We start from the raw sequence: 25,010 nt of genomic DNA on the forward strand, positions 1-25,010 counted from the left end.
GGTGCTGGCGGACTCCAGGTCCCCATGGCCCCGTCCCTGTCCTCCCCCTGGGTGGCTCACTTTGCTAATCCACCTTGGTTTTCTGTGCGTACCCATCCAGGACTGCGTGCCGGAGCTCTCAGGCTCATTTTCCTTCCTTGAACCTCATCTACCGGGGTCCTTGGCTGCAGTCCTTCGGGTCCAGCTTCTTGCCCATCTGTGGTGCTCTGGTGGGGCAGTGGTCGGCTTTCATCACCGCGTCATAGTCCCCAGCAGGAGTGCGGTGCCCCCGACCGCCATGTCCCCGGTGACATCTGACTGTTTCCAGATTTGGGCCGCTGTGCTCTGATCACCCTCGTGCTTCTTCCCGGGATCATGTGTGCAAGGCTTTGCAAGAGTGGATGCCCAGGAGTGGGGCTGTGCATCTTTGGGGCCTGTATCCCCCTCGCCGGCCACTCACCGGGCACGGGCTCTCTGCCGGTGCCCATCATAACTTGCACTGGGTTTTGCGGGGCAGTGACTGCACCTCGTTGTTTGCATTTTCCTGGTTACAGGAAGCTGGGCACCTGGCTGCGGCCTGCCTCCTTCCTCCACCCTTTTCCTGAGTTTTGAGCCCCTCCTTTCCTCCTGCCTCTGCTCCTTCAGCGCTTCACTGAGAGAGCTTCCGACCCCTATTTTCTCTCCGGCCCCTGCTTCCCTGTCTCTCTGTCCATTCTCCGTGGGGACCCAGGAGCTCAGGATTCCTCCTCTGTCCCAGATCTCCAGGCTGCAGACCCGGGTCCACGGCAGCTGTCTGGGGGTCTAAGATTTCTACCTTGTCTTTGTTTCAAAACCTCTGGCTCTTGGCCTCACTCACACATCTGCTGGGCTTTGGATTTCCCTTCCATAAAACAAGGACAGAAGAAAATGGTCCTCCTAGGGGGCTGCTCGGCGTCCCAGGTGAAGCCAGCCAGGTGTCCTGGGAGGGACATGCGCAGCTCTGGCTGGTACTCAGGAAGCTGACTTTCCTGTGAGCCTTTGGAAGGACCAGGCGGGGTCTCACATCCCCTGAGCTTCTCGTGGGGACCTTTGTCGTGAATCCTGTCCTGGAGTGTGACGGTTGTTCAGTGGATAGAATCATGGTCAAAACTACTTTGCCAGGACGCTGATGGAACATGATGTTTTATTTATGCCCAGCCCCTTCTGATGCCCCAGTATCTGGGAGTGTTCACAGGCTACGGTTTGAAGCTGTGAGCTCAGCTCCTGGTGTGGGCCTGGAACAGGCCAGCGGTGCAGACACCGGGGTGACCAGGCGGCAGATCTGGAGGCCTCGGTGGGAAGCGGGGTGAGCAGCTTTTCTCCTAGCCCTGTTGAGGACCTGCCAGTTGGTGGCCAGTGTGATGCCCGGATGGGCGAGGCGTGGGCTTCTGCTGGCCTCAGGTATGTTAGTGACCAGATACGGTGTCACCCCCAAAGTCACATACGGACGCCTAACCCCCAGTGCGTTGGCCTTAGGGGGCTTCTGGGATTTAGATGAGGTCATGGGGTGGAGCCCCATGTTGGTATGCTCGTCCCCAGCAGAAGAGACTGGAGAGTCCGCTCTCTCAGCCGCAGGAAGACACAGGGAGAAGACGGCCATCCATAGCCAGTCCTGAAACAGCCCTTAGCAGGAATAGAACCATCCGGGACCTTGACCTCGGGCCTCAGGTCTTCAGAACTGGGAGAAATAAATTTCTGTTGTGGAAGCCGCCCAGTCTGTGTATTTTGTTATAGCAGCCTGGACAGACTAGTACTGTCTATGACTAAGGCTCTCTGGGCCCGGGCTAATTCCTCACTGACACTAAGGGGGTTACTGACCTCAGGTCCCCGTACAGCTTGAAATTTAGTGACAAGAGAAGCAGGGACAGGTGATTTTGTTCAGTTAGTAGCACGCATTTTCATTAACCTCTAATTTATAGCAGCATACAGGACAGGGGCAGGTTCAGAGGGTTTGGAATTTTGGATATTTATACATAATCATGTACCATTTGCCACGAGGGTCACAGCTTACCTGTACAACTCCTTTTATGAACTAGAAAAAGTTGTGTCTTTCTCAAGATCCTTCACTTCTATTCACCCGAAAGAGGCTACAATGAATGTATGGATTTGTACCATCTGCAGTGTGGATGACGTCCCTTTAATTACTATGCCCTTGTGCAGGGCTTGACCTGGGCAATAAAGCTTGGCAGCCTTGCTTGTCATTTACCTTTATTCCTTTTTAAAAAACTGTCCAAATACAATTTTCCCTCACTCACAGGCTTTCCCATATCCTTTAGCCAATGATTCTCACGCTGGGTGTGGGGGCCTGTCAAACGCGGTGGCCCTAAACATGAAGCGTGCTGCCTTCCTCAACCTCTTCAGACCCCACCTGATTCCTGTGCCCCCCGGCCGGCCATGCTGCTTCAGACTCCGTGCCCCTCGCCCCTCCCTGTCCCGCGAGATTGTTAGCACGTTAAATGGCTCCACAGAGACTGTCCCGGCCAGAGGGGCTCCTGGGAGCCTTTCCCGGTGAGGTGTCACTAAGCGTCCCGCCCGGCATGCCCGTTTCCCGCCCTGCAGACTTTCAGAAGGAACAGTTCTCCTCCGGGACCGCTGGACGCAGCGGTGGGACGACTGGACAGTTACACAGACAGGACCCTGTCGGTCACTGTGGACTGAGATCTCCAGGGGCCAGACTCAGGGCTCCACGCCTTTCCTGTGTTCCACAGACACCCAATAGCCTTGTGAGGCCCATATTATTATCTTATTATTACCTCCATCTTGCAGCTCAGCAGAGCAGTGTAGTAATGTGCCTGACGTCGCTTGCTAGCCTGTGACTACTGGGAGTCCTCAGCTGTTGGCTCCTGAGTGCAGGCTCTGAAAGACCCTGTGTTGCTCACCTGGGCCGAGCCCCGCCACCCAGACCCTTCCATTTAGTGGCTCTGTGGCTGAGCCAGTTCCTGACCTCCCTGAACCTCAGTTGTCTTGATTTGTTCAATGAGGGCAGTGATATCTACTGGTTCACTCTACATGGAAAGTTTAATGGCATAATATTTGGAAGCAGGTAGTTAGTTCAGTGCCTGGCACATAGCAACAGGGAGCTGAGAAACGTTCATTTCCTTCCTGTAGTTCCTTTTTGGCAAGACTCTGTGACAGTGCGCTTCCATTTTTAACTAATTCATTCCACAGACCTGCACTGAGTTATTACTATGCGCCAGGCACGGTGCTTGGCACTTTGTATCCCTTGACCTTCCTGCGGGCTGTTAGCTGACCTGGACAGCATTGTCTGGAGGACAGGGGGGGTTGCAGGAGTACTGACCCCCTGATCTCAGGGTGATGGGAAGATGGTGTCTGCAGCCAGGGGGGACAGCTCCAGAGTTGGGGGTGCCGAGATGGCATGCGTTCTCTGTGCACTGTCTTCCTGCTGGCCCACAAGACACACACAGTTGGAGCTAGGAGCCAGAGTGAGTGGGGGGCCTGGGATGTCCCCCCAGAGAGCCATGGGACTATAAGGCTAATGGTGTGTGTGGGCATCAATGTCCTGGGTAGACCAGATGGCTCTGGGAACCAGCTCTGGACGTGGAAGAATTTACCAGGAAGATGAAGGTCAGGGTAGAAATCAGCCCTGACCCGGCTACCAAAGATGGAGGCATCTGGGGAACTGAGTAGAATTGTCTGGTTTTTCGGCAGTCAGAAGCCAGCCAGCCTCTGTGGCTGCTTCCAGAACCTCTGTGCTTCAGAGTCCCCTGTCAGGCCTGGCAGGCCGGGCCGCGGTCCCTCCAGGCCACCCGCAGTGTCCAGCCTTCCATCCTGGCACTTTCCCACTTCCTGTCCTCTCCCTGTGCCTGGCCCTCTTCCCTCTGCATCAGCCCTGGAATCCAGCTCCACTGGGACCTTCCCTTTCTCCAGGTTCCTGCTCCTCCTCCTGTAAATATGCACTAGTGCTTCCATCCTGTAAGAAAGCAGAGAGCAAGCCAACCAACATGCAAGCAGTGTAGCTTCATCTGCCCTCCCTTCCTTTTTCCTGCCTATGTCATCCCGGTTTCCAAGGAGTTGTCACACTTCTTGGCTTCCCACCTGCTCCTTGGCCACACAGCTTTTGGCCCTCAAATGCACAGAAGTCAGCTCCCAAATGGTCACATCCAGTTGGCTTCCCACTTCCGCCTCCTGGCTGAGCTGACATCTCCAGCTCCTCTTCTCCCCTGACTTCCCTGCCCCTCCTGGCACTGTGTCCCTCATGGCCTCCCTTCCTTTGCTTGTCTCTGCCTAGTGCTGCTGTTCCTGGCTGCTGCCTGGCTCTCGGTGCTCTCAAGCGGCCAAGTCTTCTTGGGGACGGCATCTACTCTGTGGTTCCCATCCCTACCTGTATGGAGATTTCCAAGCCTGCCATCTAGCCCAGTCTTCCCTGTCTGGCCTCAGACCAGCTGTGCTCTGGATGGTTCCACTTGGGCCACCCAGGGGAGTCACAGACCATCCCAGGGCCCTATGTCTCTCCTTGCTTGGTACCTCCTGTGGTCACTCCAGACTCGAGACCCCGAAGCCAGAACCTTAGATGCAGTGTAGACCCCTGCAAACTGCCCTCCTCAATCAGCCCCTTGGCCCTGTTGCCTTGCCTCCCAGATGTTGCTCTGTTAGACCCTCCCTCTGTTTCAACCACCATGGTCTTAATCTGACCCCAGCTCTTCCTCCAAGGTTATCTCCACAGCCTCCTGCCCCAGCCACCCAAGTCTGTCCTCCACCTGCCACCACTGTGGCTTGGTTCATGGGATGATACCAAAGCCACTGTGTGCAGACTTCTTGCTCGGGGCTGGACACAGGTTGTGCTGTTGTCCTATTCTGTTGAATACAATATGGCAGCGAGGTAGGCATTATCCTTATGCGTGCTTTTGGGGAAACCAGGGCTCAGAGGGGCTCAGTGTTGTGTCTTCAGTCACCTCACCCAGGAGCTGGATTTCAGGCTCACCTTCATATCCTGGTACCTTCCACATGGTGGAGCCACGCGTGGACCTCAGACTTCAGTGGCAGCTGGAGCCCAGATGTCAGAGTCCAGGAGGCCACCCGAGGTCCATGGAGGCAGAGGCGCGTGAGGACGCACATGTGTGCGAGATGAGGGAGGGTGGGTGGCTGCTCCTATCCTCAGGGAGAAGACGCAGGGCACAGGAAGTGTGTCCATTCATCTATATCCGGCTTACAACCTGGGGCAAATCGTGGTTCAGGTGTTCATTTTCGGTGCCTTTTCCAGAGGCCAGGCTAAGGGACTGTGAGTGTCAGTCGGATCTAAAGGCAGAGAGAGTGTGGGTGAGAGAATATGGGGGTCGTTTCTCCCTAGGGAAGGAAGAGGGAGATTCAGACCTGACATTCCTGAGCGACCACCAACACCAGCAGTGGTATCAATTACTTCTATCACTCGCTTAATCCTAACAAATGCCTCTGTTAGGATTTCTTTTTCTCAGATGAAGACACAGAAACTCGGAACACCTGAATAAATTTCTCAGGTTAATCCAAGAGGGCCAGAGCAGGATTCGAACCCAGCCATATGTGATCCCAGGGCCCATGTTTAGGGACCAAGTTGGCCAGTCAGCGGCACTGTGCGCTGTGGGATGGGAGGGGCCTGAATCTGGACAGTGCTTCAGTGGGGGCATGTTTCAGGACTGGACGCTCCGCCACCTTCCCTGGCAGCCTGGGTCCCCTCCTTTTCTCTATGACCTTGGCCCAAGAGTATGTTTCCCACCCAAAGTGACTGAGTTGTTGAGAACTCTGGCTACTGCAGGCCGCATCTCTCAGCGGTCTTTATGAGGAGATGTGGGTAGTGCCACGATGCAGCAGCAGAGCCAGGAGTGCAGCCGCCCAGGGAGGGTGACAGGGGGGCCGTGTGTTGGGACAGAGGGCCTGCCCTGCCCTCCTGCCTGCCCTCCTCGTCCTCTCTTCCGGGACACCCCGACCCTGGGCCTGTCCTGTGCTCTCCTGTCTGCACCTTTCCCTTGGTGATGATTCTCTGTCCAGATCGCTCAGGATCAGGGTGGGCACAGAGAGGGAGGGGCTCCTGTGGGCTGCATGAGGTGCAGGGGCCTGGGACTCTGTGCTGGGCCGACACGCTCACAGGGCTGGTCATCGCACGCTAGGGGCCCACATGTGCTAGGCAAGCCCTCTCCCCTGAGCAGCATACCTAGCCCTTTGTTTTGTATTTTTTGGAGACTTGTTCAGCTGCCTAGGCTGTCCTCCAACTTGCAGTCCTCCTGCCTCAGCCTCCTGAGTAGCTGGGATTACAGGTGTGCGCCAGCATGCAGGGCTTGGAGGCTGACTCTTCTTAGAGGCCAGACTTAGCTTTGTTTCCTTTCTGCTTGAAACCTGAGTCACTCTGATCACCACTTCATTCTTGTGGTGCTGGATGCCATGGAACCTCTGCAGCCATAGTTTTAATGGAAGAAGACAGTGGCCGCTCTGTCCCTTAGCTGAGAAACTGAGTCCGAGGGTGGAGGAGTTGGCAGTGCAGGGCATGGAGGATGAGGCCAATCCCTGTCACCAGAATCCGCAGGCTTTCGTAGCTCTCTGAGCCAGGGGCCGGCTGCCTAACGGGGAGAGAGGCATCAGTGCCTGGAGCAAGGTGGGGCACAAATGAGGCCTCAGTGAACTGACTGTGCCTTGGGGAAGGGGTCTTGGTTGGACCACACTAAACCCCAAAGCCCTGCGCCCGGTCCTGATTCTGCCTTTTATACGGCTCATGGATCTTCGAGTGCCACCATGGTCTGAGCACTGTTCACGGAGCTCCCGGCCCTCCCACGGGTTGTACTTGCTTGTCCAGAGCGGCCTTGGCCACCTCCTCATGGGCAGGTTCCTAGAACATCCTGTTCTGTAGACCCCTGAGGACAGTGGTGAACCTTTCGGATCTCTCCATGATACAAACCGACAGCCTGCTGCAGGACGTGTGCCTTAGGTTCGCCACCGCTGCTCTAAGGCCTGAGGGGGCAGAGTTGTACCAGCAGGGACCCAGAAGGGCTCTGCTTGATGAGGTTCTTTGGTAAGCACTGGAGTGGCTCTGGGTTCCTTTCTGCCCTGATGGTGTCCGCAAGGAGCTGGGGAATGGGGGCCACCTTAGCTCGCTGATGCTGTGTCTCTGAGAAAGCTGCAGGCTTGTTCAGAAGGCCCATCATAGTACTGCGATACTGATGGCTGTGGAATCCTATATATTGCATCTGTAGGCGACTCCACATTGTCTTTCTGTCTCCTAAAGAGGCAATAACGAGCCACACCCCAGCCCTAAAACATTGCTCTTCTACCTATACTTTTCTGAGGAAGTGTGCTCTGCTTAGATCTGTGTGGGCTGGTGGGACCTGTGGCTTTCACTGCCTCCGAAGCCCTGGCCCCCAGCTTATTGGCTTTAATTCACCATGGAACGTGCCTGCTGGGCCTTGCCGACTGCGTGAGCCTCTTCCGCAGCAGGTGGAGCTGGGGCTTTGGTTCCTGTGGAATAGAATCTTCTGCCACCTTGCTTGGGAGCAGCACTGGCTTCCACAGACATTGACTGCTGCTTTTGCTGCTGTGGCCAAAGCCTTTCTTCCCAGTGGTTGCTGGACAGCACATTGCCTGGGGACAACTCTCAGTCAGAGGACCCAAGTGGCTCAAGGTGCTAAGGGAGGAGCTTGGGCCAGGACTGGACTGAGCACGACCTGTTTGGCTGGAGAGTTGCTAGGTGCTGCTCTGTCTTCTGGGGGCCAGGTGGGGCTGGGCCAGGCCGGCTTTCCAGGCAAAGACAGGTTTCACAGTTCCTGAGTTGGAATTTGTTGCTCAAGAGGGAGCTGACACAGTATCCTGACCTGTCCTCAGATGGTACCTCAAGGCAGCAGCCGTCTGTGTAGAAATTAGATGTGGCCTGGCTTCACCCTAATCTCACCACTGATCATCCCTGGCTGCCCACCTGCCATTGCGTCACCCGTATTTCAGCAAAGAACTCATAAAATTGTGTGAAGTTGCAGAGACCTATGTCACAGGAGAGTGGAGTCAGGTCAAGGGCAAGAGCTCATGGCTGACCCCGAAGGCGTAAGGGAAGGTGGGAAGAGGCCTGGAGTGGTCAAGTCTGGGCAGCAGTACCAGAGATGGCTGAGAGGGCCAAAAGTGTGACTTGTTCAACAAGGTAAGAGGGCCAAGGACACGAGGATTGAAACAGAGACAACCCAAAAGAAACCTGGAGAGCTGCTGTGTTAGGTTAGTCGGCTTTGGTCCCCGTGACAAGAGACCTGAAAGGACAACTTACAGGAAGAAAACGTGTTTTGGCTCCTCACAGTTTCAGAGGTTTCAGTCCACGGTGAGCCAACTCCATGTTTCTTGGCCTGAGAGAGGCAGAACCTCATGGTGGAAGAATGTGGTGGCAGCCAGGATACAGAGACAAAGGGAAAGAGCCAGGAAGAGAAGGGGCTGGGAAGGGGACACAGCCTTCAAAGGCGCACCTCCCAGTGACCCACTTCCTCCCGGGCCTCATCTGAGAGCCACAGCCCTGAACTCGTGGATGGGTCAGATTAGCCCACTGATCCGATGACCTCTGCAGGCCTCACCTGCACGGGGGACCAAGCCCTCCGTGCACGAGCCTTTGGGGGACACTTCCTATCTAAACCATAACAGCCGGGTTCTGGGGAGACCCCGCCAAACCTGTAAGTGATGCGCACAGAAGCTCACAGCCATCAGCTAGCAGAGCAGCTGGTGGAGTGAAGGGCTTTTGAAGAACATAGAAACCGATAAAAAGGTGTTCAGAGTCCCAAGACCCGTACAGGCGCCCCTCTCCAAGTGTCTGGGTTTCTCTGGACTCTTCATTATGAAAGGTCGAGTGGCCCAGAGTCAGGACAGTCGTCCATGCATCTGTGGGCCCCGAGGGAGATTCCTCACTGTGGCCGGCGCTGGCTCCTGTGGGGCTTTCTAGGTGGTGGTTTAAAGTGTTTGCTGCTCGTCTGTACCCCAGGTCCCTGGAGGTCACAGGTCAGGACCCTCTGGACCTTCAAGGCCTGCTTTCAGGTCCCAGGCATCGCGGCTTCGTCCAGACAGGCTTGTGGGCACCTTCTCTTTCCGGGGAATGGGCACCCGTGATGATGTCCCCCCAGGTAAGGGGCACTTTGCAGAGTGGGCCTCCTGTGGGTTCTCTGCCTGGGAAATGAGGCCCGGTGCCTGTGCCTTTTCACCCCGCCCAGCCCTCACCATCTGGACCCTGGGCCTCCTGCTTGGCAGGCTGTCTGGGCGGCCCTCTGGCCCATGAGGCTCTGACTGCCCCGGGGACTGGCCTGAGCTTCGCCCTGACTCTGAGGCAGAGTGGGCTAGCTTCCCGGGGCTGTTGCTGCCCTGTGGCCAGGCAGGGCCTGTGGGCTGAGACTTTGCCAAAGGTAGATGACCTATTTCCTTAGCTTCCTGGGTGGGGAGCGAGAACTCAATGCAGGTGATGAGGGTGCTGTGCTCTTTCTGCCTTTGGGGAACCAGCTCTGAGCCTCAGTTTCCTCTGAAAGTGAGGAGACCGGCCTTGCCCTGGATAGACTGGACCCAAGAAGGGGACCGGCTGAACTTAGTAAGGAAAATAGAGGAGCAGGACGACCAGAGCAGGGCGGTTCGGGGACAGGGCTGCACACTCAGACAGATGCCAGGGCACTCGGGATGGTGTTCTCCGTTATGCCTGTCCAGGCCTTAGAGGCTATAAAGTGTGGTTCTCCTCGTCTGTCCCCAGCCAAGGTTCTGGCTCCAGTGGCCGTGTACTGCGGGAGTGTCCCCAGGACAAGCGCTGGGCCTCGCGCACCCCTGCCTGGAAGCGTCAGCTCCACTCTGCCAGCTTTCAGCCCAGGTGAGATGTGCGGTCCTGGCTTGGTGGCTCCGTCACACCAAGTGTCCTCTGAGGACTCTGGCAGTGGTTGGGAGGCTCCTCCTGGCAGCTGCCCAAATAGGGCCACTGACTGCAGGACAGAGGATGGGCCTCAGCCCAGCAGGGGAGACGAAGGGGCTGGGATGGATGCTCAGGGTGTTGTCACGCTACAGCGGGGTTCTTGTTTGTTCTGTTTTGACATGGGGTCTCACTGTGTTGCCCAGGCTGGCTTGGAACTCATGGGCTTAAAGGTTCTCCTGCCTCAGCCTCTCGAGGGCTGGGGCTATAAGGATACCACTGTGTGGGTGTTAATTTTATTGTGGCCCCTGCTGCAAATGTGCTTTGTTTTTTTCCCCACAGGTCTTTTCAGCTCTGTACCTCAGGGGTTGAGGGTGCCCGGGGGAGACACCGGGAATGGGGGGCTGGCTCTCCTGGGAACTTGGGGGAGCCCATTACCCGAGGAACACAGGACCTGTGCTCTGTGGGGTCTGCGTTTCAGGGCCTGGGAGGGCACCAGGCACCAGGTGGCAGGAGATGGGCACTGCTGGTGGCAGCCTGTGATGCTTTTCTCAACTCTGTCCTCGCTTCGCTGCCACCCCTGCTCCAGCTCCCAGCAGCACACTGTCCTTTGGGCAGCGCTCCGCCCTTACTCCGGGTAGAGAAGGTTCTGGTCTGGTTCTGGTTCTGGTTCCAGCTCCCCCACAGGCCTGGAGCTGGCCTGGAGTCCGGCTCTCTTTGCGTCCTGAGGCAGCTGCAGTCCAGTATCTGTAGCTCAGGCCTCAGGCTCTCCAGGCTCACAGGGGCCTCCAAGAAGGGCTGTGGTATGCGGCGAGCTCCCCGCCTGTACTTCCGCTGCCTCTCGGGGCCTGTGGCTCCTGAGGTCAGACTGGCACCCGCCTTTCACCCAGGCCTTCCCCGTCAGCCCTCCTCTCCGGGTTGATGTGCATGTGGCTCTGTCACCCACGGCTCATCTCGTGTTTGCCTCGTTCCGTACCTCTTAACTCCTCGAGTAGGATGGAAAGTCCCTCAAGGACCAAGACTCACTTCCGCCCCTCCACTGCCAGTGCTTGGCACCCCGGCGCTGGCCGGATGAGTGGCTGGGAGAACTTGTGTCTGCCCCTGGCACGACCTGTTGCAGCCCCCTAACTGCTCGGGCTGTGGTTGGCGCCGTCAGTGCTCAAGGGACCCGAATGAGGCTCCTGGAGGCAGGAGGACGAGGCTGGGCAGGTGGGCTCTCCCTCCTGAGGACTTACGGCCTCTGTCTGCGCTGTGATAGCCGTGACTATTGACCCCGTTCCGCTCCCTGCGTGTCCTGTGACATGGGTCTGGCTCAGGCGAGGCACCTTGTAAACACTGCTGAATTTATAAATTGCCCCCAGGAGGGAAAGGAGCTCTGAGTGTGCCCAGGAAGTGACACCAGTGAATTCGCCAGTGCCTGTGCCACCTTGGGCCCTACGTGCTGAGCTACTCATGTCTCTGTGCCCCTCAGCCTCTGACCAGCTTGTGCCAAGTGTGCTGCAGAGCCATGAGAAGCCATCGCAGCCCTCAAGTGGATGTGGGGACCCAGGCAGTCTCACACTGGGTGCCCCTTTGAAGGGCTGGCAGACCAGGAATGGTCACCCCAGGAACCTTGGAGCTCTGTCTTTGGGACCTCACCCCGGGGGATCTGTCAGCTTGTTGGAGTCAGAGACCAGCAGTGTGGCCAGAGACACCACCCAGATCAAGGACAAACTCAAGAAGAGGAGGCTCTCGGAGGGCATGGCAGCATCTTTGCTAGGTGAGCCCTGGTCCCTGCCAGCTGTCACCCACCCACCCCAGGGTCAGGGCCCTTGGCCCCTAGGCTGTGAGGATCAGCAGGTGTCACAGTGACTTGCTGGCGTTGGTCAGTGTGTATTTGCCTCGGGGTGCTGCTCTGCAGGACGGGATGGGGAGGGGGCACCGGAGGTGTCCACTGGGCACATAAAGGATTAACCTCGGGCCGGAAGCACGGTGGCCTGCCTTTCAGGCTGTGAGAAGTGCCAGGGCAGCTATGTCATTACACGTCCCTACAACAGGAGGTGGGCAGAAGGAATTGCTCGGCGCCCATCCCATGCCAGGGAGACCTGACTTGCCCAAGGTCATACGAGCTTCTATCCTGGGTCCGAACTGGCTGTCCTCAGTTCTATCTGAGAACTGGTTTTGTTTCCCTTCCTCCCCACACTGTCCCTGAATTGTAAGTGGGTGACTTTGACTGCACAAGGACGCTCTGCTGGGTGTAGGGTCGGGGCAGGCCTGCCCTCCACCCCCGGAACATCAGGCTCAGATGTCGCCGAGCCCACTCACCCTTCCTTTGGGGCTAACTCTCCTGTCTCTACCCCTGTGCAGCCTCTCTGGATCCTGGGCGAGGCCCCCGAGCAGCCCCTCTGCAGAGCATCGTGTCCCGCACTCCCCACCAGAGGCTGCTGAGGGTGCCCAGGCCAATGCCTCCCATCCAGAGCATCCCTACCACCCCCGAGGCCAGTGGAGCCAAGGAGAAGGGCCTGGACACCCCCGGGAGCGGGCAGGGGGCCCAGGAGCTGAGAGCTGGCACTCAGGAGGTAAGGCGATTCCACGATCTTGCCTGCAGCTCTCCTCTGCCTTTCCATCCTTCATGAACCTCTGTACCCTGGCCGCCGCGGCAGGTGTCCCGCATGCACTCTGCCCTCAGGATGGCGGTGGCTTTGGAAGAGGCCTCATTTCATCGCCCCCACAGCATGCAAAGCCTGCATGACCCCTGTCCGAGAGTCGGCAGCCCCCAGGCCTTCTTCAGTCTTATCATGCCAAAGGTCCTCCTCCTTTCCGGCCCTCTCCTTTTAATTCAGGGGTGTGGCAGAGGCGAAAGAGCTGGGCTGAGGTTGAGTCCGGGCTCTGCCCCTCACAGGCTGTGTTGGGTGGTCCTTCTTGGGCTTTAGTTTGTCCGTCTATTAAAACAGAGGTTTGGACTGGGTGTTTCCGGGAGTCCTTCCAGCTCTGATGGTCTAGGTTGTTTCTGAAACAAACAAACAAAAAAGCAACAACAAAACCACTTGTAATAATAGCAATGCAAATCTTGCCAGGCTTCTCAGCTGGCCTGCTGCTTTCTGGGGGTCCCTGTGTGTGGCTAAAAGGGACCTCCCAGCACTTGGCCCGGCCTGTGTGAGGGACTTGGAGCTGAGCACCCAGAGAGCGAGGCTTCCGTGGACCAGACCCCTCCGCTCCCAGGTGCAGATCTCCCCGCAGTACCTGCACTGCAACGATGCGAAGATGCAGAAGACCCTGGGAGGCATCGGGATCCCACCCATTCCGAAGGCAGGGGTGTCCGGGGAGACCTCTCCCAGCAAGCCTGGCCCCCTTCCCAGCCCCCTGGCTCCGGGCCAGGCCGTCCTCACAGGAACAAGGCCCTCTCACACACGGTAAGAGCCCCAGCCAAGCAGTGCTGTCTCCCTCCACCCCCAGGACCCACTGGGGCTCCCCACAGCCAACCCTCTGTACTGGAGCGCAGCTCTGAGGTCACAGCATGTGGGAGGCGGCAGAGAGGGAGGCCATGGCTCCATTGCTGGGGTGTCTCTGGTCACAGGCTGAGTGTGATGGCGCAGCACCTCGTCTTCATGTCCGTGTTTGCTGAGATGGTGAACGAAATACAAATTGTTTTGGAGTACGATTGAATGCATGGAAGCGCTCTGTTATCATGTAGTTTCATGATGGTCTGATATTACAAGTATAACCATTACACATCGGGGGAATAGTTCATAAGACTTTGGACTTAAAAAGGTGTCTTCATACCCAAAAGGCCGGGACTCGGTAGGGTAAGGGTATCTCCACGCTGTCATGAGTCTGGTTTATGGCTCGTCAGTAGGGTAGACGGCTCACCCTAGGTGGCCAGCACATCCCTGTGACCAGAGCAAGCGTGCGTGCAAGTACCTGTGTGTCTATGAGTGTGTGCAGTGAACGTGCACACCGAGAAATGCCTGTGTGTGTCTCCGTGTGTGCCTGTGTCGATGTGTCTCTGAGGCAGGTGTATGTGTGTGAGAGTGTGCTCACGGCTGATGGGCCTGGCTCCCCCAGTCACAATCAAGTTCTTGCTCTGGCTCCCTGTTCCCCAATTTCTTTTTTTGCATTAAGTTTATCGGTACATTGTAAGCATACAATACAGTTACATTCATCATTGGGAACTTGTACCCTTACATGATGTATCTTGGTTCCTATTTTTATTTTCCCTATTCCCCTGCCCTCCCTTCAACCCTTCCACCCTTCCCTACTTAGAAAGATTTTGTTTCCACTTTTTCCTTTTCTCATAGTTTTTTCTTTCCCCTCTTTCCTTTCACCAACCCCTCCCACTTCCCTTACCCCTTTGGACCAGTCTCCAGTTGAGGGGTAATTGGGCTGTTTCCAAGCTTTAGCTATTACAAACTGAGCTACTATAAACACGGGTGCACATGTATCGCTGTGGTTTGATTCTTTTAATTCTTTTGGGAAGATATCCTGCAGAGGGATAGCTGGGTCAAAGTGGACCTCCAAGCCTAGTTTTTTGAGGTATCTCCATGCTGATTTCCACAGTGGTTGCACCAGTCTGCACTCCCACCAACAGTGGAGCAGGGTTCCCATCTCCCAACAACCCCTCCAGCATTTGCTATTGGTTGACTTCTTGATGGCAGCCATTCTTTCTGGGATGGGGTGGAATCTCAGTGTCGTTTTCATCTGCAACTCTCGAATGACATTTTTTCCTATGTTCACTGGCTACTTTTACTTCTTTGTCTAAGAAATGTCTGTTCATCTCAGATGCCCATTTTTGAATTGCATCTTTGTATTTGGGAGGTCTGACTTTTTAAGTTCTTTATATATTGTAGATAGTAGACCTTAGTCTGAGGAACAGCTGGTAAAATTTTTTCCCCACGTCATAGGTTGTCTTTTAGCTCTGTTGGTGGTTTCTCTTGCTGTGCAGAAGCTTTTTAATAAGATGAGATCCCAGCTGTTGATTCTTTGTGCTAGTTCCTGTGCTACTGAGGATTTGTTCATAAAGTCTTTTCCTATGCCAATGTCTTCAAGAGTTCTGCCTAACTTATCTTCCAGAAAGTTTAGTGTTTCTGTTTTAATATTTAGTTCTTGAATATACTTTGATTTTAGTTTAGTTCATGGTGAAAGGTACAGGTCAGTTTTAATCTTTGACCAGTTGAATCCCGGTTTTTCCAGCACCATTTATTAAAGAGCCTGTCTTTCCTCCAGTGAGGGTGGTGGGCTCCTTTGTCAAAGATGAGGTGGCTGAGTGTGTCTGGAGTTCCTGCTGCCCTGTTTCTTCAGCCTGATGCTCTGAATTCTCTCCTCACTCACCTCCCAGGCTGCCTTCCCTTCTGTCCATACTTGTGTTCCCACGCTTCTACAGCCCTGGTGGGGTGTGGTCCCATCTACATACCTGCTCCGGGAAGTGAGTTCTCCACTTGATTTTCACCATCAGCCTCCTCCGACGGGCCTGCTCCGCTGCCATGCCAGCCCTCACCATGGGAGGCATCCTCTTTCCCTGCTTGGACATTTGTCTCTTCCTCCCTCTGCACAGTATCATTGGTGCTTGCAGTGACTCTGGTCTCTTTTCTCACCTCATTCCTCTTGACTTTCACTGTTTGACTTTGACTTTCACTGTTTGGATCATTGACGCCCCGGAAATTGCTCCTTTCTTGTCTCGTGCTGTACCAGCTCTTGACCTTCCAGGGGTCTCCTGCATGTCCTCTTTCCCCCATCTGTTAGGCCTGGCTATTCCCTCACTGCATGCCAGGGCCTGCCTTGTTTTCTCCTGGGGCTCTCATTGGTGCAGGTGGCTTCCAGGGTCACGCAGGTCTGGGTGTCTTTGTGTCTCTTGCCTGGCCCTGACACCTTCCCAGAGGTCTCTCCCAAAGCTGGGTATTTCCGGTTCCTCATGACGGATGCAAATGAGCTTGAGAGGGCAGGGAGGAGGCCCAATGTGATGGCCGGAGGAGCCCTGAACTACCCCTCCCGGGCCTTTGGATTCCACCAAGGTGTAGGTGTGCGTCTTGGTCTCCGCTCTCACCAGGGTCTGGGACTCTTCCTGCCGCTGACTACCAGGTCCCCTCAAGCCTTTCCGGCAACAGTCACGCCGTGCAAAACTCCCACCTGGTCCTGCCTGTGTGCCCTTTCCTCTCACTTACCACTCCCAGTCTGCCCTCTGTACCCTTTGCTCCCCATTCCCACTGCCCCCCCGTACAGTTCTTTTACTGCCTTCATCGACCTCTGCTGCCTTTGAGATGATTTTCCTTGGTCTGAACTTCAGGGAGTGCCTTCTCCTCCAGATTTTCCTCCCATGCTGCCCTGCGGAAGCTCAACCCCTCCGTGCCTGTGCTGTCTGCAGAATGGCGCCTTCTGTCCCCAGATGCCATTGCCCTTGCTCATTTCTGCTGCCCAGCACCGCTCTTCCACCCCCTGCTCCGCCCATTCTGCCTCTACTGTTCCATGTCCATCTCCTTTCATCATTTTATTTAAATAGCAGACATTGGCTATGTGAATATATTTTATTTTTTTCACATTTGCATGTTTTATTTTGTCTCATTAAAACCTCACTGTCTTCTTTAACTTGTAGTATGGCGGGTGGGGGACCCCATCTCAAAAGTCTCTGAGGCTCCCTGGCACGGATTATTGTTATTATTTTTTGTTTTGTTTTACTTTTTGAGAGAGGCTCTCACTATGTAGTTCAGGCTGGCCTCGAACTCCCAGTAATCCTCCTGCCTCAGCCTCTCTGGGACTACAGCTGTGTGGCATACTCCTGGCCCTCTGGCATGGATTAGTTACGTAATAGGTACCTGCCCCATGCTGTTGGGTTGGGACTGACACTGCTCCCATGGACTCTGAGTCTCTCCGGCAATAGGTGGGAAGGAGACGCAGTCCACTGCCGTCTCACCCCTTCCCTCGTCCACCCATTGGCTGTACAGGCCGTTAAGCACCCACGAGTGAGGCAGAGTATGTGCACTGCAGGGAGAGATTCATCCAGCACAGGTCCAGCGAGGTGGGAGTGACGCCACCTCTCACGTGGGGAAGCCCAGCAGGAAATGATTCTGAGTCCTGCTGGGGAGACTTCGTGGGGGAATTCTGAGGGCGGAGGGAGGGTTTGTGAGATGGAGGAGAGAGAGACCCTGGGAGGCATGACCGAGGGCGTGTGCCCCTGTACTAGTGAGGCAGGCTTTGAGTGAGCAGGGCTGAAGGGCCCGGCGTGTTCAGCTGGCGGGCGTGAGCTCTGTCCCGGAGGGCTGAGGTGTGTGGAGGGGACATAAACTCGGCCTTTTCGGCCACCACAGAGTGGTGTGGCAGTGCACGCTGTGGCGGGAGCTGAGGGGAGAAGTCACAGGGACCTGAAGTGTGCAGAGCAGAGCCGGGGTCTGCAGGAGTGCGGACAGGGGAGGGCGGGTGGGCAGCCTGGTGTGACTGAGTGTGGGCCTGAGAGGGGAGCAGCGCCCCATGTCGGGTGGGTGCCGGGACCCCACATGGAGGCAGGGCAGGGCAGGGACAGTGGGAGGCTGCTCTCGGGTGGGTTCACCTCGTGGCACCCTGGGACGCACCCCACTGTGCTGTGTGGCCTAGGTTCTGTGGGGAAGGGACCAGTGGCAGAGGGAGGAGGAGGTAGGACCCTGCGTGTGGAGGGACCTTGGTGGGCAGGGTCTATCTTGGCTTCAGTCCTTCCTGCTCTGGGGTCTCTGGGGAGGAGAAGGTGAAAGAAGCAGAGCTATGTCCTCTGAGACCAAACCCTCCCTCAGAATGGAAGGAAGAGCTGCGTGTAGCTCGAGATCAGTGAAGCGAAGCCAGGGGCCCTGAGCCAGACGGGGCCAGACCTGGGCACAGAGAGGGGCACTGGGATTTCTGGCACCCTGGGCTCACACAGGCAGCCGGAGGCCTCCATGAGCTCTCAGGAGCCGGGGCGACCCTGGGACTTTCCAGCTCCTTCGGTACCTTCTTGTTGGTGCAGTGGGCAGGAGTGGGTTCCTCGGGCAAGGGCCCCATCTTGGGCTCTCTAGATTAGGGCATCCTGGAGCGCTCATGCACTGTCTCCAGTCCTCACTGGTCTTCTGTGCCTGTTCCAGGGAGTGGCTTGGAGTCCTGCTAGGATCCCCCACTGTCCTTCACAGAACCCCAGGTTCAGGGCCCCCCCAAGTCAAGGCAGGCACTGAAGTGGGCTCTTGTGTTGCCTGTTCTCCCGCTCAGTGCCTGGGTCCTTCTGCTTTGAACCCATTGAGGCTGAGATGCTGTGTCCTAGACCTTGGTGGGCAGCTTGTTACTCTGCGAGCCCCAGTGGACCCTGAAGCCTATACACTTGTCTGATGAGCAGAGAAATCCTGTTGGGTACCACACAACTGGCTTCCCTGGGACTCTAACCTCCATGAGAGCAGTGGCGTGGTCTGTCATCTGGATCCTCGACTGCCAGTGTCTGAACAGGGTCTGGCACATAGTAGGGGTTCAGCAATTATCTGGCACATAGTAGGTCTCCAGCAAATATCTGTTGAACGAGTAAGGGGTGCTTTCCATGTAAAACATGACAATCAAAACGAGTGTCAGGAGTGTTCCCATCTTCCCTTCCCGTGGCTGATCAAGTCTGAATCCCTAGTATGAAAAAACAATGGCGATGGTGTCACAGCACGAGGACCCAACCCCTTCCATCCTGTGAAGGACGGCAGAGGGAGGGGGAAATCCGGGGCCCGTGAGTCTCCTGGGAAGGGGTGTTTATAGAACTCGAGCTCAGAGCAGGGGACAGTTTACCCTCCTCAATGCAGCTGCTGCCCTGTGGTCCAGGAAGCCACCACAGGGCTGAGGGAGTCGCTCTGTGGGCACCGCTGCCTCGAGCCACCTGGCACCCGCTGCCTGCCATCTCTCACCCTGCTCCTGCCCCCTTTTCTCTTAAGACTGGTCCGGGAGAGTGGCCCACAAGAGAAGAACCCTGAATCTCCGGGTACGTATCCTCTGTGAGCAACACCGCACACTTGCTTTCGACTCTTCTGTCCTGGGCAGGGCTATGGGATGGAACCGCTGGGCTCTCGGGTCCGAGCCCCTCACTTCACAGACCGGGAAGCTGAAGCCACCCACGGCCCCACATTGCAGGGGGCGGGAAAGAAGCGGTGGTGGTGGCACCAGCTCTGCCAGGCGCGTGACACCCTGGCTCACGTAGCTCGTGGAGGCCTAGATAGGAGAGACCGTGCTGTCCTGTGTGACAGATGAAGGGCGGGTTGAGGCCCAAGGAGGGGCACATTATCCTGTTCCTGTCCCGCTCGCCCTGGGGGCTGTAGGTCCACACTGCAGTCCTTGGCACTATTTTGGAGTAGGCAGTTAAACAGCACCCCAGAAACTCTTCAGTCTTCGGGTCAGGGGAACGGGCAGCTCCAGGATGAGAGAAGGGTGGGGCAGAGGGCTTTCAGCGGCAGGAAGGAGGGGAGGAGGGGACAGGGATGAGTTAGGGACTGAGGCCCTAGCTCTGTGGAGAGCCACTGGAGGCCGTGCCGTGGCGGTGGGGTGGGGTGGGAAGCGAGGCTGCAGCTCCCCCCAGGCTGGACCAGCGAGCACCCTGCTAATCAGCTCGGCAGATGTGTCACTGCCTAGTGAGCGGGGCAGGCTGCTCCCCAGGAAGCCCAGGGTCAGGATCCGGAGCTGGGCTGTGAGGTGGCAGCCCCTTCACCCCTGCTCTCTGGCTGGCTCTGCTGGGGAGACCCCAGGTGACACCCGAGCTACCCTTGTGACTGCTGATGTGGGGATTTGGGCCGGGAGACCCCATCATGGGTGGCCTTGGAAGGCTGCTCAGATGGGCTTTCCTGGGTGTCTTGGGGTGTAGGTGAGGATGTGGGTTACAGGACAGCAAAGCCCGCAGAGGACTTTTTCTGACCTCCAGCCTGCCACCAGAGGTGATAGTAGACAGTGTGTGTCACACGCCAAGCACACACACAGTTACCCACAGCCCAGGGGACTCCAGACCTTGTGGCACCCTGCAGACCTTGCCCTGGTCATTTCTGGCCCTGGCTACCAGTGCCTTCTGCCCTGCCTTTCACATCCGAGTCCCTCTTCCCTCTGCCCGCAGAGGGAACCTTCACAGAAGGCAGAGGACCAGGAAAGCAGAGGCCAGACAGAAGCCCCTGGGTCAAGGTGCCCTCTGCGGCTGCGGACAGCCCCACACAGTGGCTGCCGCCCCACGGGACCCCTGCTCTGCAGGTTCTCCCAAGGACAGTGAGCTTGAAACCTGGTGGCCAGGAGGAAATGAAGGAACCGACTGAGTCCTGCCCTGACTTCATAAGAATAAATATTCTTTAAATCCACTGATTGGGAAAACAGGGAGGGACAAAAAGATACTATGGATTTGATGTGTTGCGGAGGTGAACTTGTATTTTAATCAGTCGCGAGGGCATCTGAAGGTCCTCGGGTCTCAGCTTTCCCATCTGTGAGATGAGAGGACTGGACTAGCATCACTTAGTTCTGTGGTCCCTTCTAGCTCTGCTCTTCAGGGCAAAATGGTCACGGGCTTGTTTCATTTGTCCTCTCCCTGACCCTGTGTCCTGCCCAGCCCCCATCCTGGAGTAAGCTGTGCGGTCCTTGCAGAACGAACGGGTGAAGGAGGGCCTGGGGGATGACACGGTCTCCCAGCACCCTTTGCGGAGCTGCTCTGTAGAGAGAAGAGAACTGTTCTACCGAAGTGTCGTCAGGAGGACGGAGGGTGGGGGGCTGCGGCACACCAGCCGCGGGTGTGGCCAGCTCCGTCTGTCCTTCTGACCCCTCAGAGCCCAAACCTGCGGCCCCACTCTTTGGAGAGGGATCTGCCGCTGCCCCCGTGAAGACCCTGGCCTCCTCACAGTCTGCTCCTGTGCTGACAGCCTTCTCCTGCGGACGTGCCAAAGAAGCCGTCCCCTTGCCGAGAGAAGAAGAGCAGAAGGAACCCGGCACCAAGGTACCTGAGCAGAGAGGAGGAGGGAGGCGGACGTGGACACCGGCTGACTGGAAACAAGTGTGGGAGGTCAGGGCGGGGTGGTGGGAGCCTGGGGGAGGGAGGAGTACAGAGGCTGCTGAGGGGCGGCGGGGACAGAAGGAGGTCACTCGGGGGCCGGGAGGAGGCAGGATGTGAGGGAGAGGACAGAGGGCTTAGGAGAACCCAGCTGAGTAATCTGAACCAGGCCCCGATATAGCAGCGGGAGAGGCAGCTGACACAGGCTGACGGCCGAGTTCCCCGCACTTACGAGGTGACCTTGGGGAGCTGGCTTCTCTTCCCTGGTCGGGATGACTTTAGTCAAACTTGAAGTTGGGCCTTGTTCTTTGACACACAGACGTAACAGTTCGCTCAGGGCGATACCTGGAAGGGCTGCTCCGTGCATGTCCTGTGTGAAAGGCGGGGCTCTGTGGCCCCAGCAGCCCACTCTTGGTCATTTTGCTGACCATTCCCTTCCACGGCATCCCAATTCTGAAGGTCCCTTTTGGTCCCGCCCCCTCCTGTCATTCTGACTCCGTCTACCCCAGGCTCCGACCCCAGAGCCTGTGCACTTTCTTGCACCGACGACTTTCTCCCTGACACCAGACCGAGCCTTGAATATTGCTCCTTTCACCCTGAGTGCGTGGCCAAACCGCAGCAAATCCACTGCGCCTGTCTCTCCCCATCTCTCCCGAGCGCCCCGCGACCCTGCCACACCGAGGTCACCATGCCGTACCTTCCCCGGCACAGCCACATCTCAGCACTCCTTTGTCCCAGAGGCCGCTGTGTCCCCCTAAGTTCTCCACGCAGGGATGGAGGTTCCTGGTCCCCGTACCAGGCAGCGTCTTCTCGCCTTTCTTGCTGGCTGCACAGATGCCGAGTCCCCAGGGGTCGATCCTCTGGCCCCTGGTTGTTCTGCCCCCAGAGGGCCTCCTCCAGCCCTGACCCCGCGTGCCTTCTCCGTGCTGAGGATTCCCAGGCTCCCCGCCCGCTCACACCACCTCCCGCCCTCCACACGCTTGCTTACTTGCCGCTCAACACCTCCACTCGGTTCCCTCACTGTGCCTCAAACCCACCTCGCCTAAGACTCAGCTCAGTCCTCCCCTCTCCCCAGTGTCCTTGCTCAGTGACCATCCGGTCACACAGCCCATCCCGACCCTGTTCTCTCCCCCACACCTCACAATCAGCAAAGATGTGTCCGCCACCCCACCCCTCCGTCCCATCCCAGGGCCCTCGCCTCTTGCCTGAGGGTTCAGTTGTCTCCTAACTGCTGCTCCTGCTCCGTCCTCACAGCAGCCAGTCTGATCCCTGGGGAAGGGAAGCCAGGGCCTCCATGTCTGTGAAAGATGGCCCTGCTGTGGGAGGCACGGGAACTCTCGGTCCTGTTTCCAGAAGTTCTGTGAGGTTCAAACCATTGTAAATAAAAAGCGATGAGAAATGATGTGTGGTGAAGCCACTACCCCTAAATAGAAGTCAGTTCATCCTAGACACTGTTCTTCTCCCTGACAAGGATCCCAGTTCAGAATCTCTGCTCAAAACTTTAAATGTGTCCTCCTGAGGAAAGGCCTAGGCCTTGCTGTGGACTATAAGGCCCAGCATAGAATGGATCCCACCACCTCCCAACCTTGTGTCCTATCCTTGATCTGACTCACAGTGCTCTGACCAGTGTCCTTTCCACGGTCCCTGCCCACTCAGGCACACTCTGGCCTCAGGGCTTTTGCACTTGCTATGCTAAGAGCCCTTCTCCCCTGGAAACCAGGTGGCTTGCTCTCTCCCTTCATTTATGTTTTCACTTAAATCTCTCCTCTGCAGTCTCTCTCGGCTTTCTTTATCTAAAGCAAAGGCCGCTGTTACAGCTATTTCCTTACTTTTCTTTTAACACACTTTCTGACAGTAGACATTAGCCTGTTTATTGTCTGGCTCACTATCTTGCGCAGCTCTTAGGGGGCCAGGACTTCATGTTTTCTGTTTCCTCCCAGAGCAGTGACTGGCACAGGGAAGCACTCACAGTTTTGATGACTGAATGACTGAAGGTGTAGAAAGTGCCGCTGGATCCCCCAGGCTAATGGAGTTTGCTTTGACCTTGTGCCAGTTCCAAGTCGCCATCTCCAGGTCCGCCCAGGAGAAGATGCGGCTGAAGCAGATGAAGGAGATGGAGTTGTTCCGGAGGGCGAAGGAACCAGAGAGGGAACGGGCACTTGCTGCCCAGGGCCTGGGCTCCAGGAGAACCTTCGTGAAGGAAGGTACTGGGGGCATGGGCGGGAGGCCCTCGGAGTGGGGAAGCTTCCTGGCCAAGTCCTGGGTGCTCAGCCTGCCCAAGGAGGGGCCCGTCTGCAGTTTCCCATGGTCCCCACCTTGAGACCGGCCAGGGCGCCATGTCCACTGTCTCCTGGCCTGCTGCCGGGCCCATCGCCGCAGGGGAGGCTGCGGCCAGTCCCGACCTTGCTGTGCCTCCACAGGCCTCCTTCCCCTGCGGGGCAGCGGGACGCTGTCTGTGCCCACCAGGCTGAGCAGCCCCTGCAGAAACAGCGGTGGCGTCCTCCTGAGGAAGCGGGCCAACCGGTCTTCTCTGCCCAGCATCCCTGTCAGCAGGCCGGAGCCCCGCTTTGCTCGGCACGCATCAGGTGGGCTCACGCCCCTGCCCGTGTGGCCTTGGGCCTCTCCGCGCATGGCGGGGGACCTCAGACGTTCTGCCTCCGCCCATTGCCCATGTGAGACTAGTGGGGGAGCTGGGGGCCCGGTACCCCGCAGAGAGAAACCTGGTCTGGGATCTGTGATCATCCGTGGGCCACATCCGGGGTGGTGGACGCCCAGGCAGGGGTGCCTCTGGGGTGACTTGTCCTAGAGGAGCCACTACGGTTCCGGGACCAGACGCTGGCAAGCAGCATCCAAGGAAGTGACGGCAAATACCGCGGGAGGAGAGAGGAAGCCCTGGATTCCGGCCTTTTGCATCACGCTGTCAGGGCTGCATGGGGCTGGGTATAAACTGGGAGAGGGGCCAGGGGCCCAGGGGAGGCTCTGTCCTCCAGCTACCAGAGGAGCTTCTATTTTGCTTCATTTTTGTTTTTGATTTTGTATTCATGAGCTTTCACTTGAAAAGGTTTTGTTACTAAAACACATCTGGATATAGTCGGTCTGGCCCAGAGTTTCCTTTAGTACGGGAAGTGGTAGACAGTGATGGTAGACTAAGGGATAATGTGGGTGCTATACATAATGTGGACTCCTCTCTTTTTTCAATCCTTTCTGTCCTCTTGATTGTGTCAAACAGCATTTCTCTTTGTTTTTTGAGATGGGGTCTCATTATGTAGGTGAGGCTGACCTGGAACTCACTATGTAGCCCAGGCTGGTCTCCAACTCACAGAGATCCTCCTGCCTCAGCCTCCTGAGTGCTGGGATTACAGGTGTGCGCCCACACCCAGTTTGTTTCTGGATATAGTCGGTCTGGCCCAGAGTTTCCTTTAGTACGGGAAGTGGTAGACAGTGATGGTAGACTAAGGGATAATGTGGGTGCTATACATAATGTGGACTCCTCTCTTTTTTCAATCCTTTCTGTCCTCTTGATTGTGTCAAACAGCATTTCTCTTTGTTTTTTGAGATGGGGTCTCATTATGTAGGTGAGGCTGACCTGGAACTCACTATGTAGCCCAGGCTGGTCTCCAACTCACAGAGATCCTCCTGCCTCAGCCTCCTGAGTGCTGGGATTACAGGTGTGCGCCACCACGCCCAGTTTGTTTCTCTTTTTAATGAAATGATCTTCCTGCGGGCTGAGATGTCAGAAGCTGGCTGTCATTTTACAGCTGAAGTTTTAAATACTTTTACTGTAAATATGTTCTGTGATAAACAATATTAGTGTACCCAGGATGGTACATAAAATCCCTTTAAAAGGAATTTATTCGGGATTTGGAAAGAGGCTGGATTTGAAGTACAAAGTCAGGAAACTCACAGATGAGAGTGTGGCGAAAAGGTTATGATAATGAATGATCCATACCGGAAAATATTGGTCCATCCAGCCCAGCCCCCTTACTTTTTGAAAAGTAGAACTGAAATTCAGAGACGCAAGGTCAGCCCAGGTCACCCGAAGTGATGGTGGACCGTAGGACTGAGCCTTTGGCTGATGACTCTCGCACAGTCTGGCCTGCTATCGTCTTGTGGATGTGCAGATTTGTGTGGGTGAGTAGATGGGTAAGGTCTGTGAGGAGGTGAGAAGAAATGCCAGCATCTCCCTCTTATAAACTTCTTGGAAAGTGACTTCGAACCCTTTTCTTCTCCCTC

At 56.4% G+C, this 25,010-nt stretch overlaps 1 protein-coding gene across 1 annotated transcript in view; it reads left to right on the forward strand.

Moving 5' to 3' along the window:
• Togaram2 (TOG array regulator of axonemal microtubules 2) overlaps positions 1-25,010 on the forward strand; it is a 55,133-nt gene that overhangs the window by 3,868 nt on the left and 26,255 nt on the right. Inside the window, 9 exon segments of the mRNA XM_010604693.3 lie at positions 8,927-9,065; positions 9,677-9,790; positions 11,298-11,585; positions 12,173-12,384; positions 13,028-13,218; positions 18,700-18,746; positions 20,557-20,723; positions 22,831-22,981; positions 23,198-23,362. Of these exon segments, the coding sequence (XP_010602995.2) occupies positions 9,038-9,065; positions 9,677-9,790; positions 11,298-11,585; positions 12,173-12,384; positions 13,028-13,218; positions 18,700-18,746; positions 20,557-20,723; positions 22,831-22,981; positions 23,198-23,362 (1,363 nt within the window). The 5' untranslated portion in view covers positions 8,927-9,037.

This window comes from Fukomys damarensis, unplaced genomic scaffold (assembly GCF_012274545.1).
Source record: "Fukomys damarensis isolate Sample0158 unplaced genomic scaffold, DMR_v1.0_HiC HiC_scaffold_2, whole genome shotgun sequence".
Taxonomy (NCBI): Eukaryota; Metazoa; Chordata; class Mammalia; order Rodentia; family Bathyergidae; genus Fukomys; species Fukomys damarensis.